Source organism: Thamnophis sirtalis, unplaced genomic scaffold (genome assembly GCF_051295495.1).
Source record: "Thamnophis sirtalis isolate CommonGarterSnake01/CBP01778 unplaced genomic scaffold, rThaSir2_p1.2 scaffold_4, whole genome shotgun sequence".
NCBI classification, from domain to species: Eukaryota; Metazoa; Chordata; class Lepidosauria; order Squamata; family Natricidae; genus Thamnophis; species Thamnophis sirtalis.
The window spans coordinates 60,792,659-60,807,212 of NW_028261384.1; the positions used below are offsets into that span (position 1 = coordinate 60,792,659).

Genomic DNA, 14,554 nt, shown 5'->3' on the forward strand with positions numbered 1-14,554 from the left:
TGTCACTTAGGTTTCCTTTCTTATTCTTTCCCTCCCAATGGGACTGTGGGCTTTGGTATGTCCCATAGGATGTCTCCACCTACTGGAGAATGGGCTTTGGTACCTACCTGATACGCCCTTTCTCAGGACGGTGGAGGCATCATCCAGCCCCACCCTGTTTCTTTGACTTATTGCCTTTTCCTTTCTACTATGTTTCTTGGGGAGAGATAATTTCTATCATTCCAGATTACTTACTCAGCGGTCTACAAGTCACTCCTTCATCTATTTCTGGGGAGGAGCTTCATGGGCGTGGCTTTAATACTTGTAGACCCAGTCGTATTGGATCCTGACGGAGTTATACCCATGCCTGGATGATGTCTCCACCGCCCTGAGAAAGGGCGTATCAGGTAGGTACCAATGCCCATTCTGGACCTCCTCTACGACGATTTCACTTAAGTATCACATATGCAACCTTAATGAGAAGGCTCCATTACTTTGTAGTCAAGGACTATGTGTATGTAGATTCTTCAGTTAAGCAATCACTCTATCCTATGTGATCAGTTTCATCCAATTTAAGTCTCATGAGATAAAGGTAGTTATGTGAAACAGTGCATAAAAGTATGACATAATGTAATAGTCCTATCTCTCTGTTGAGAGAACTTAAGGGAAGATGGATTGGGTATTATTTGCCTACTTACTTACTTACTTACTTACTTACTTACTTACTTACTTACTTACTTACTTACACATACATACATACATACATACATACATACATACATACATACATACATACATACAATTTAGAGGCTACCTGATACCTAACGACTGAGAACACTACACAAAAAGAAAATATCTTCCTGACAATTGCCAAAAACAATAAAAAGTGCCATAGGAAAAACTATATTCCATTAAGCAGTGCTAACTCAAAAGAAAATTAACATGTCTGCCAAGAGTGGCATCAGCATTATCTATCACATATATGCACAACACTTTCATAGTTTATTAATAAAAGATTCCTGAGGGAATTTTAGTTTTTAATCTAGCTTTTTATATTGAATAGATTCTTAATAGTTGTTGTTGACACTATTTTTGTTGCCATCTACACTATTTTTGTTACTCTCTCTATTTTGCAGTCCATGGAGTCCATTTCTAACATGAGCGTTGTGAAAAATTAGAAAACATTACTGAAGTTTGCTTACTTTCAGAATATAATATAAATTTTGTTTATTTAGAAATAAGTTACGGTATATTTTTCTGCTTTCACTTTATAAAATTAAGTAGTAGTATCATTTTCCATATTTAGAAATATTTCTGATTAATGTTATAGCATTGTATTAGAGTTTCATATATTTGGAAATTTGTGTGCAAATGCAAACACATATATCCTCATATCTACAATTAGCAACATAAAAGTTCAATGATTCACATAGATATAACTCACAGTTAAAACGATTTTTTAATCAGGACAAATCCAACACACTTGGATCCCCCAAAATAGCTCCCCCCAGTTTTAAAATTTTTACTCCTTTATGTTTAAATCTACAGAAAAATCTAAAGATTCACTGTTACAAAACAGTTAACATGAATTTCTCTATAGCATTTATAATAAAATTGCATTTTATCAAATATGGTGTTTTTGTTTGTAACTTTGATACCAGCTCTGTGCCAGACAGAGAAAAATAGTGGTTATATATATGCCTGTTATTTTCCCAAAACATGTCACTGTACATAATATATATACCCAAACCTGAAGTTTCTCCAACTGGTCATCTGCTGGAGAATAGTTTTGTCCTTTATATATTTCTACTTTTACATATTTTCAGCAACAGCTAAGTGTTTGAATATGTGTCACTAATAACATCCAATATTCATAATAAAAGCTTAAAGTCAAATGACTCAAATTTTGAAGATTTAAAAATATTTTACAATCACAGGAAACTCAGCAAAAAATTCTACTGTTATACTATTCAGTCTTTTAAATGGAGATTGGGAAATTACAAACATAAAATTAGAAGAGACTTGACAGAAAAAGCTTGCATAACCAGCTTGGTGTTAGTCAGCCATATCATTTTTTAAAACTGTGTTGGACTTTGTAGAATTTTCATAGGATTCATTGTCAAATGTTTCAGGACAACCACAAGAGCATCAAGAACCACAAGAAACAACCACACTTGATTATCAAGTATACAAGAGCATGCTCAAAATTCCTTGCAAAGGTTAGTAGCAATATATAGATGCATAGAAATATTTTAATGTAAATTTTACACAATAGATTAAAAAAAGCAATAATTCAGAAAAAAAAACCTTGGAGCTCCAAAAAGAACAAAGCTGGTCCTGCAGTGCTGGCTTGACTGTCTGAAATTTTATAAAAAAACAAACAAACCCACTAATTGAAAACCAACAACACAGAATGTATAATACAAGACAAAAGTATTATTGATACAAAAGCTTTATAAGTTTTTACCTTCAGGCTTGGTGTTTGAGTTTGATCAACAGTAAACCGCATTAAAATACTGAACTGAAGATCATTTGGAAATGATTCCCTAAGAAATAATAGAATTAAATTTTAGTTAAAGTATGCTCAGAAATTAGACATAAAACGGGAAATACATGTACTTTATCTAGATAAGCAGTGAGAGATAATATAAAAATTACGGGTTTCGAAACACTGAAGTGCCTAGTGCTGCGTAATGGGGTGAGCTCCCGTTACTTGTCCCAGCTTCTGCCAACCTAGCAGTTTGAAAGCACATAAAAATGCAAGTAAAAAAACCGGGACCACCTTTAATGGGAAGGTAACAGTGTTACGTGTGCCTTTGGCTTTTAGTCATGCTGGCCACATGACCATGGAGATGTTTTCAAACAGTGCTGGCTCTTCAACTTTGAAATGAAGATGAGCACTGCTCCCTAGAGTCGGGAACAACTTGCACATATGTGCGAGGGAACCTTTACCTTTAAACACTGAAAAAATTAAAACTGGACAAAACATTTGGGTTCATTCATTGTAAAGATATATTGTATATAAACATTACCAGAAAGACAATATTATGAAAGCAGACATATTATTATTTTTTCTATACTCTAAAATGATGACATATATAGCTATGATTATTTTATTGTATTCCAAAGGGTGCAAAACTGAAATACAGATGTAGAAAGTTTAAAACGTGTATTTTTAATGCTGACATTAATCTATTACCTTGTCACATCTAAAGCCTTCTGAACTTTTGCTTGCACCGATCCCAACAAGTCAGCACCCATTTTTTTCAGAAGCTGGGTCAGCAGCACAAAAAGCCAATCCTGTAGATCTTCTTTATGAACTTGAATAAAATCTACTAAAGTTTCCAAAAACATGCTGAACACCTGAAGTAGGGAAAAAAGGGAGGACAAAAGGGAAAAAAGCAGGGAAGAAAAGGAGTTGATGCTTGCCTGTGTTGAACTCACAAAATAATGTACCACATAGAAGCAGAAAGAGGCAATAATACACAGCCAAGCAGGAAAACATTATCTCCTGTTTCTTGTCACAATCTGTGATTCAGAAATATATTTGTATTTCTGCAAATTAGTACTTCATGCAATACCACTGAGCAAAGAAATGCTGTGATGACTGGCGCAATTCTCTTTTTCCCTCCTTTGGTGTTTTACTTTGGTGTTTTCTATTTCATTGAATTTGGGAACTTGATCTGTGATTTATTTTAGTATACTAGATCTTTTCATTACAACTGTTCTGAAACACTCTAAATCTTCCCAGCTTTAGTGATATATTATCTACTTCAATAGATCTTATATTCTCTCATATTACTCAGTCACAATATTCATCTCTTTTTCATACAAACATGCTATTTTTCTGCTAGTCATCACTTTATATATTAATTCAAATGTATTTAATAAAGTCTGAACAACCATAAAAAACCTTGTTCTCCCATTTGAAAAATAATTTTTACTACTAAGTCTTGCATGCATAGAAAACATGCTGGATATAGATTTTAAAAAGCTAGGATGCCACAACAAATCTTTAATGAAACAGATTTATGAGTATCACTATAATATTTGAAGCAGGGAAGAATGAAATTAATGTATTACAAAGGATCTCTGCATACCTAACAATTTAACTTTACAGAAATGTCAATATTTATGGAAAATATAACAATCTGTAATTGAATAGAATCTGGAGACTATGAAGAAATTTAAAATTGGAAACTTGATCTTCATAGTTTTTAGAAGTATTTATATCCAAACAATAGAGTTATATAAAATCATGAAGATGATCCAAAATGGTATACTTAAATCAGAAAGCAAGTTGATTAAATAATGTATAGTTGCAATAGGGATTTTTTTATCTTTTTGAATATAAATATTTAGTTACACTTTGTACTGAATTAGTAATCAAACTTTCAAATAAGAATAAAAGTCTTCTGCAAGGCATAAAAATACTTTGATTCCTACTGCAAACAAAAAAACCCCAATCAATCAATCAATGAAATTTATGAGGTAGAAAAAAAGAATCACACTGTGAGTATATTATAACTTTGTGTTGAAACTAGCTACTAACAAGAGGTGTTCTTTTGCCCAATTTCTAAAATGTAGGATTCATAATAAGGCAGTGATTTTCAGTTGTAATTCCACATTTATCTTGGGTCTATATTTGCTCTTTAAATCAGCAAACTACAGACTGTTGTTACGTAGTGCAGGCAAAATGGGGGTAGTGCAGGCATGATTTTGTTAAGACTCCAGCTTTGGGTGAGTTGTCCATCTAGGGCTGGAACTCGGTCATAATTCATTTCAAGTTTTACTGTAAAATTAGCTTAAAAGCTCTAGTTAAATATATCCAGATAAAGTAGTATAGAAAACTATAATTTAATGGACTATGGAGGAAAGGATATTAAAAAGGCTAAGTTTTCCAATTGTCTACCACAGTAAACCTTAATTTACCAAACCTTGGTTTAGCACAATTCCAATGTAATCACTGAAGCTGAAAATCTCTTAGAGTAAGGTTTTTTTTTAACCCTCCCATCTTTTTACAGAAAGTAAACAGAAGACATGTGATAGCAAAAAACACACCCCAAGCTCGTGATGGCGAACCTATGGCACACGTACCCCTGGTGACATGGGGAGCCATTTGTTAGGGCATGCGAGGTGTTTTCCTGTCAGCTCCAGTGCGTGCCTGCTGACGTCGGTCTTCTTTTTCAGCCGTTTCTAGCCAATGTGCAAACAGGAAGTTTGGGAACCGACTTCCGGTTTGCGCATTGGGCCGTTTTTTGCACTTTGGAGCCCTCAGGGAAGCCTCCTGAAGATCTGGAGGGCGAAAAATGGTCTTAAGGGCAAACTGGAACTTCCGGGTTGCCTGTAGGGCCGTTTTTCGCTCTCCAAAGGCTTCAGGAGACTTCCATAAAGCCTCTGGAGAGTGAAGAACGGCCCTATGGGCAAACTGGAATTTTCAGGTTGCCCGTAGGGCCGTTTTTCGCCCTCGGTAGGGCCTCTGGGGGAAAGGATGTTTTTGCCCTCCCCAGGCTCCTAAAAAGCCTCTGGATCCTGGGGAGGGTGAAAAATGGTGCATTGCATGCCAAAAGGGGGGAGGAAGGTTGCATGCACATGCATGTAAGGGGATCTCCGCATAGCATTATGGGTGTGGGCACACCTGCGCACAACCCCCCTGTTCTCCCACCGCTTTTGGCACGAGATCCAAAAAAGGTTAGCCATCACTGTCCTAGGCCTTCCAAACCAAAATGAATGCAAGGAAGCAGACTCGGATTACATGCATTATTTGGCTATCTGGTTTAAGGACAACCTTTTTGCTCTTGTATGTTAGATTGTGTAAATTTGAACTGTGCCAAATGAATTATTAAATTGAGGCTTACTGTAGTAGAGAATAAGAAAGCCTAGTTTTTTAGAAAGACATTCCACTAACACATGAATTGGGAACCTAAGGGGGCCCAAGGGACACAACATATGTAGCAGAGGTGGGTTCCTACCGATTCGGCCAAACTGATAGTGGTATGCTGGCCTGGGTCGCAGAACCGGCAGCGACCCAGGCTGGCCATGCCCATGAACTGGTTCCCCAGTCGCTGCCATCATCTTTTTTTTTTAGTTCTGTGCATGCACAGAACAATTTCCATTGAACAGTGCATGTAGTGTGTATCCAGCGCATGTAGTATGCATCTAGCACATGTGTGCATGAGCCATGTGCATGAGTAAACCGGCATTAATGCCGGATGAAACCCACTCCTGATATATAGTCTCTATACCTGGAATGGCAAAGTGGACATGGTCTAATCATACATGTGAGCAAGTCTTTCTCTAGGGACATTGAGGTGGGGGGGGTGTTCTTTTGATGTATCTAAGTTATGCAAATTTCAATTTTATAATACTTTTTTCTTGTGTTTCTCACCTTAAAATACTAAAATCATAATAAAAAGGGTTTCTATGGGTTACGATAAGGGTTTTTGGAAACTGCAGTTATCCATCTCTACTCAAAAAATAATAGCAATATTCAGTAAAAAGAATGATGCAACAAAATTGGATTTAGACCAAGTTAATTCTTAATATCTGTGTAATTATATTGAATTATGATCATAATTGTTAATTTCAATGGTACTTAAGTTCAACTGTCAATTTATCTCCAATTTATTGTTTATGTGATGCATTTAACAGCATTAATAGGAATTATTTCAAATAAATTTATAAAACATTTTATCTTGATATTTAACATGTCAATTCACTAGATTTCATGTTCAAAATTGCAACACATGTCACGGTCTAACAATGCCATTCCTCCATAATATTTATTGACTGTAGATCAGTTAAATATAAACACAATTTATACACTGCTGGGCCATTCCATGTCAAGTGGTCTGTTTTCAGAAAAGTGCCAGGTCAACTATCACGGATTTTGATGAAATTTGTTGTGAACATGCACATACATCCCCAATGAACATTGGATAAGAGTTACATTTGCCGATATAATACTTGTGGAGATATAATCATTTGTTTGACCCCCATACCGCAACTGAATTGTTGAGAGAAACAAAACTTGGCCATCATGTACAACTTGTTGTCTTCTATTAAACAAAATAATAAAAAGTCATTTATGATCAACTTTGCTCCAAATTATCTAGATGGAGATAGTTCACATGAGTGATCTCCTTCTAGATAATTTGGAGCAAAGTTGATCAAAAATGACTCCGGACCAAAAAAAGGGTAAAGTTTGGTTTCTTATATCTCTGTAAGGAAAGGTATGAGAAACGTGAAACTTTGTGCTTAATAACTTAGCAACAATAGGCTTTTGAATAACATAACAACTGGGAAATGTCTGCCAATTTTAAATTCAGATCAACGGTATTGGACATTTTGGCCACAAAGTTAATTTTATCATTTGAAACTTTGCTGTCATAAATCGAATTTGAATCAACTGGCACAAACTGGTGATGATCTCTTGTGCAGCTATTGTGCTACTAACTTCCCATCTTTCTTCTTCCAGCAAACAAAAATCACCTGGTGAAACATTCATATATATGAACCAAAGGAATGAATGAATATACAGGGCGGGGCATAACCTTTTCCTAGGGGGTCACAGCAAGATCGACAGCAGTTTACAACTTCCGCGACACCTCATTTTAAAGCCCATAAAAAACTGAATTGAATGAGCTATTAAATGTTAAATTTGCTTTAAGAATGGCTGGAAAATTCGATTCGGAAGAACAAAGGATCATTGACAGAATAAAATGCATTGCCTTTCGAGAGGCTCGCGATGCTGGAGCGACGTTTATCAATCGAAAATGGATTGCAAACAAATTGAAACGTCATCTGGATTGGGTTACTGATAATTGGAACAAAACAGCCCAAGAATGTTTCACAAAATTTGGAGAAGGGCGTCCTCTGCAACTGTCCCAAGAAAGCAAAGCCATCATTGCAACTGGCAGTCGCAAACAACGAAAAGGAAACCGAAAAGTGGCCCAAGAAATCCTTCAAATTCGTGGAAAACGAGTTGATCAAAGGACAATCGGCCGATATCGAGAACGAGAAGGTTTGAAGCCATTCCACGTCATTTGCAAACCATTGAAAACTCAAACACACGTTCAAGATCGGCTTTGGTTGTGCGATTGGTTGTCTGAATGGACCGAGGAAGATTTTCTTTATTTGGCGCCATCTGACGAATTCTTCGTTTATGCCATTCGAAAACCGAATTTCCAGAACGATCGAATTTGGGCTAAAGACGTCGACGACATCGCCAAACATGAACGATATCGACAAATCGTTCGCAATCCGACTTGCATCGGGATTTTCGTCATTTTCACAGCCAAGAAACTGCATTGGGTTTTGAAGGATAAAGGGGAATCCTGGGATGGCAGTTATTTCCGTGAGAAAATTTTATTGGAGAATGTCATTCCATTTCTCAGTGATCCAGACAATGTCTTGGTGGTTGGTGAGGCTGTCTTTCTTCATGACAAAGCTCCTTGCATGCGTGCAAATGCGACTCAGCAATTGTTAAAGGAAAACAATGTCGAATTTTGGGGCAATGACGTCTGGCCGGGAAATTCGCCAGATCTCAATCCGGCAGAGAACATTGGGGCCATAATTAAGGATGAAGTGGAAGCTCTGATGATTCAGGAGCAAGGTCAAAATCGATATTCGGTTGAAACTTTGAGAATGAATTTGGAAACTGTGTTGAAAAATCTGGAAAATCGAACGGAACTGTTTGAAGATTTGTTGTGTTCTCATCCACCTCGTTTGAATGCTGTTCGAAGGGCTAATGGTGGTCATACTGACTATTAAATCGTGTCAATAAACTCAGTTTTTGATGGGCTTTCGAATGGTGTATGAATTATTTGTGTTGTTATTACAAGTGTTGCTGTGACCCCCTAGGAAAAGGTTATGCCCCGCCCTGTATATATACACACACACATTCACACACACACACACACACACACACACACACACACACACACACACCAAAGGAAGAAATTGAAGAAAGCAGGATGCTCCAAAAAGAAAGATGGAAAGTTAGCAGCACAATAGTTGGCACAAGAGATCATCACCAGTTTGTGCCAGTTGATTCAAATTTGATTTCTGTCAACAAAGATTTAAATGACACGATTAACTTTGTGGCCAAAATGTCCAATACTGTTGATCTGAATTTAAAATTGCCCAACATATTTCCTGGTGGTTATGTTGCTTGCATTTATGACAAAAATGGTGGATAGGGAACATTTTAAATTTTGTACTGTCTTATTTATCCCCTTCCCCTTTTTATTGTAAGCCACCCGGAGTCCTTCGGGAGTGGGCGGCATACAAGACCAATAAAACAAACAAACAAACAAACAAACAAACAAACAAACAAACATTGATCGAATTTCGATCAAACAAAATGATGTACTGGTAACATTTATGCATCCAGGAGGCCCAGCTCATTCATTTTATTGGCTTGAAAGACTATGTTGTGGCCCGCCAGTGGCCAACGAAGCTGGTGGCAGACTCAGACAGTGAGGAGGTTGGGGAGGAACATGGACCAGTCCTGGAGTCTGGGGAAGGCTTTGAGGAGTGCTCTGCATCAGAGGCAGAGATGGAGCCAGGGCCATCCAACAGTTATCAGCTGCCTTTGGAGTCGGATATCAGTGAGGCAAAAGAACAGCTGGAGCCTGTTCCCAATGTTGGCATGCATAGAGCTGCCAGGGGAATGGAACAGTTAAATAACATAGGGAATAAAGAAGAGCAAAAGGGGAGTGGAGTTTTCAGGAGACAATTAGTTCATTTCATGAATGTGAAGATTTGTTTGTGACCCCCAGAGACTCCTTGCCAAGTATTTTCTTTTTTAGGGAGGTTGAAACATGCTCTTTCTAATTAGAATGATTTAACAAAATTTCCAGATCATCTGAGCCGAGGTGGCACAGTGGTTAAATGCAGCACTGCAGGCTACTTCAGCTGACTGCAGTTGTGCAGTTCGGCTGTTCAAATCTCACCGGCTCAGGGTTGACTCAGCCTTCCATCCTTCCGAGGTGGGTAAAATGAGGACCCGGATTGTTGTTTGGGGGCAATATGCTGACTCTGTAAACCGTTTAGAGAGGGCTGAAAGCCCTATGAAGCGGTATATAAGTCTAACTGCTATTTATCTTTTTTTGTAAAAGTGGAGTGAAAATACCCTATTTTTGGCATTTTTACAAAAACCATCAACTTTACACTCAATTTGTGAGCTATTGGAAAGCAGTAGCAGAATGAAATGTTATATTCTAAAACCTTGTGTGGCTAAGTTATTACGCATAAAGTTTCACGTTTCTCATACCTTTCCTTCCAGAGATATAAGAAGCCAAACTGTATATAATAATGTATTAATACAGATGGATTCCGAAACGGAACTGATTAAAGACTGTATGATAAAATGGGCACAGAATATTGAGGAACCAATAATGTTGGACACATGGGAAAGAATATGGGTAAGAAATGTGAAATTTACACAAGCACAAAACTTGAGAGAAAATTTTTATAAGATGTTTTATAGATGGCATTTAGATCCCAAAAAGCTCGCTTCTATGTATCCGAATGTACAGCCTAAATGTTGGAGATGTGGTTCCCTTGATGCTACATATTTTCATATATGGTGGACATGTCGAAAAGTTAAGGCATTTTGGATAAAACTGTGGTGGATTATGCAAAATATCTTCAAAAGAAGGATAAAATTCACCCCTCAGTTATTTTTACTAGGTATATGTACTGATTTTACAGCGGTAGAGACTAATTTGGTTCTGTACTTAATAACTGCAGCAAGACTGTTGGTGGCGCAATACTGGAAGAAGGAAGACGTACCTACAACTCAAGAATGGACTTTGAAAGTTATAAACTTAGCCGAGATGGCAAAAATCTCAGCATATCTTAAAGATCACTCAAACGAGAGATATAAACGAGACTGGAAAAAATGGATTGATTATACACAAAGCAAATATGGGACTAAGAAATTCCAGATAGCATATGCTTAAGATTAGTAATAACTTAAACTGTTTAAAGTTTGGGTAACAGTAAGAAGCTGAGTTCAACGCAGAGATCTTTTCGATCCTTTTCTTCTGCTTTGTTTTTAAGATACCTTAGACTGTGTTTGTTAAAAAGCTATACCGTGTACGGGCTCTGGGAAGTCGGGGGGAGGGAAGGGAGGTGGGGTTTTAGGGGGAGGGGGGAAATATAATATGTCTTAGATCTCAAAGCACATGATTGCACTTGTATACTGTGGCTTTTTAATGGTAGTGTAAAGATAGGACAAGCTGAATATATTGATAGACAATAGAAATACACCGAAGGGAGGAGTAGAGTGAAAGAAGAAAGAGGGGTAGCGAGGGTGGGAGAGAGGATTGGAGGCAGGAGGAGAAGGAAGGGAGGGAATGTATTGGGAGAGAGGAGCGACAGAGGGGGAGGGGAAGTAGGTAGTAGAGGGGAATGTTGGAAGGAAGAATGTAAGTTGGAGGGGGTGAAAGAGGGTGTATGGTGGGTCAAGGTGGCATATTGGGTTTGTATTTTGGGGGGTAGGGTCTATGAAAGCGAGGGCTGTGTTTATTATTCAATGTTATATGCCCCGGTCATGCACAGTATACATGTGACTGTATGAAATGAAATGGAAATGGAAATAAACGTATTTTGAAAGAAGAAGCCAAACTTTACCCTTTTTCGCAGTCATTTTTGGTCAACTTTGCTCCAAATTAACTTGATGGAGATCGCTCATGAGAATGGTTTTTTATTTTGTTTAATAGAAGACAACAAGTTGTACAAGATGGCCAAGTTTTATTCTCTCAACGTAATATTGCCGGAGATATTATGTCTCAAAGTTGCTGAAATCTCACAATCATACTGTCGAAGGCTGCGATATGGGATCTCTGCAAGTATCGCATCGGCAAACATAACATTTATCCAATGTTCATTGGGGATGTCTGTGCATGTTCACACCAAATTTCATCAAAATCTGTGATGGTCAACCTGGAAACCCCAGACCACTTGACATGAATGACCCTGCTTAGTATTGCATATTTTCATAGCATTTTGCAAAAATATAATAAAAACAATCAAGATATGGAATAGCTAAAAGCATGTGTGTTTGTATGTGTAAAAATCCATATATACAGTGTATACAGACAGAAAATGTCTGTGTCTGTGTGTGTGTGTGTGGTGTGTGTGTGTGTATGTATGTATTGATGCATGTATATCAGTGGTGGGATTCAATTTTTTTTACTACTGGTTCTGTGGGAGTGGCAGGGGAAGGATACTTTAAAATCTCCATTCCCACTGCACTCCAGGGGGAGGTTACTGCAAAATCCCCATTTCTTCCAGATCAGCTGGGACTTGGGAGGCAGAGAATAGATGGGGCCAAGGCCAGTCAGGGGTGGTATTTACTGGTTCTCTGAACTACTCAAAATTTCTGCTACCAGTTCTCCAGAACTGGCCAGAACCTGCTGAATACCACTTCTGATATATTTGTGTATTCCTATAAACAAATCTGTATATTAATCTGCAATTGGACTCTGGAGAAAAATGTTTTAGATCTTTTTAATATATTTCCTTTGATGATATGAAATTAAGATGCGCCACTCATCACAATACACAATAGCAGTAGAAAAACAAAAGGCAAGTTAATTTGTATACAAAAGCATTTCAGAATAGTTTGTATAGCTGCAGGAATTTATAAAGTGCAAAAACTACATTCTACAAATGTTTTTATAAGTATAAAATAGAAAGGAGAAAGATTAGTATCCGTCATGCAACAAAGTCAGGGCTCTAACGAATATTGAATCAACTTACTCTCTATAGAGAGTTCCAACACAGGGGACAGCATGCAAAAAGAAAAAAAGGGGGTGGGAGGGGTGGGAGATAAAACACACAAATTAGTTGCCATCTGCATAGTTCCTGTATGAGAAAATTATGATATAACGATTTATATATTTTAAAATATTAATATCTTTGGAATCAAATTCCTAAATACCATATAAATAACAATCTATCTTCTGTCTTCTTCCCCATTTTTCTCTTTCAAGATGAAATCATTGGAAGAAAGTGCTTTTTTATGAGCAATTTTAAAAGTGCATTAATTTAAGCATCAAACTTTAGTTAAATTAAACAACTGTAATCTGTACATATCTATTAAAATTTTAATATCTTAAGTAAATGTGCATATTTTGGGGTATAGATACAAACACAATAGAACTGAAGTCTATTATTTTCTACTATGGCAGAAAATAACTTTTTTGAAATATTTACAGGTTTGAACAATCTGATGATGTTCAAGTAACAGAATTTTAGCTACTTATCTGAAATATCTATATCTACCTTATCTATATAAGCTTAAATATTTTACTGAGCCCTTTGGGCTCTTAAAACAAAGTGCCATTAGACAATTAAGTCAATAAACATCCTCAAACACAGCCAAAGGACATAAAAAATTCTAAAATGATATAAACACATCAAATTAAATTAAAGGTACACATCTATGACTTAAATTTTTAGCAAATATAGGAAAGCTTGCAGAAGTTAAAATGCATTCGTAAGTAGAATAATCAAAAAATTTAGAATTTACACTAAAAGATGCAGAACATTTTCCAGTGAATTAAATCAGATACATCAAGTATTAAAATTCAGCAATATTGATGTCAACTGTTATTCAAATATTTATTAGCAGAAAAAGTAGGAGCAAATTGAAAATGCTAGTTATCTGAAGCAGGGTGGAGATGGGAGTATTTCTTGCAGAAACCATTGTGTTGATTCAATTTTATCCTACATTTATTCTACACTACACATAAGAAGATTAGAATCACTCCATAAAACTTGTACTTTATTTCCTCTTTAATTCTTCATTTTTCCTTCATTTGTACAGCAAGTAACATCTAAAATATTAAAAAATAAAATCTTGCAAGTAAGATTTATAACTGCTTGAATGTAAAGTCTTTTCCCTTGATATAATATATCCACTACCCTTCTCGGTATGAGTAGAGAAAGAGTTTCCATAGGTTTAAATATCAATTTATTGACCATTTTTCTAAAATTGGTACATCAAATTTAATTGTATTACAGTTTTCATATACTGTGTCAGGCCTGCAATTATATTCCTTTTAGAATTTTGGCCTGCCACACTTTCTCTTATTTCATTATGCTGTTTCATTAGTATAGGTGATGGGAGGGGGGAATAGACAGGCGTAGGATTGTGGAATGTATTGTTTTAATTCTTTTCTAGAAGTCAAAGTCATCTTTTGTCTCCGCACTTTTACACCTGACCAGAAGCAGCTGGGTGTGGATGCCAGCATGGAAGAAGAAGATTGGACCATGTGATGGATTGTGAGTGTGGGGACAAGATCATTAAATTTTAACTGGGTGGAATTCTGATGTCTTTTCCAGATTTGGGATTAACACAGATGTGCTAAGATGTCTGCTTTATTAAATTGGAACTTTAAGGATCGTTTTGCCTGGACTCTGATTTAATTCTACATGATACTTGGAACGCTGACATTATCCCAATTCTTTCTTCAAAATAAATCATCAGGACCCCCTCCCTCATGGGGGTGGTGGTGGTGAGGGTTACTGTTTTCCGAATGCTGAGCCACCCGGTCAGCGT

General features: G+C 36.8%; 1 protein-coding gene across 9 annotated transcripts in view; it reads right to left on the reverse strand.

Moving 5' to 3' along the window:
* The window catches only part of CLASP2 (cytoplasmic linker associated protein 2), a 345,278-nt gene that overhangs the window by 38,705 nt on the left and 292,019 nt on the right, over positions 1-14,554 (reverse strand). For all 9 annotated transcript variants that reach the window (XM_087713011.1, XM_087713007.1, XM_087713006.1 and 6 more), the window contains 2 exons: positions 3,179-3,342; positions 2,447-2,525 (listed from right to left, as the gene is read on the reverse strand). In XM_087713011.1, coding sequence (XP_087569137.1) covers positions 2,447-2,525; positions 3,179-3,342 — 243 coding nt within the window. The remainder of the gene's footprint in view (positions 1-2,446; positions 2,526-3,178; positions 3,343-14,554) is intronic.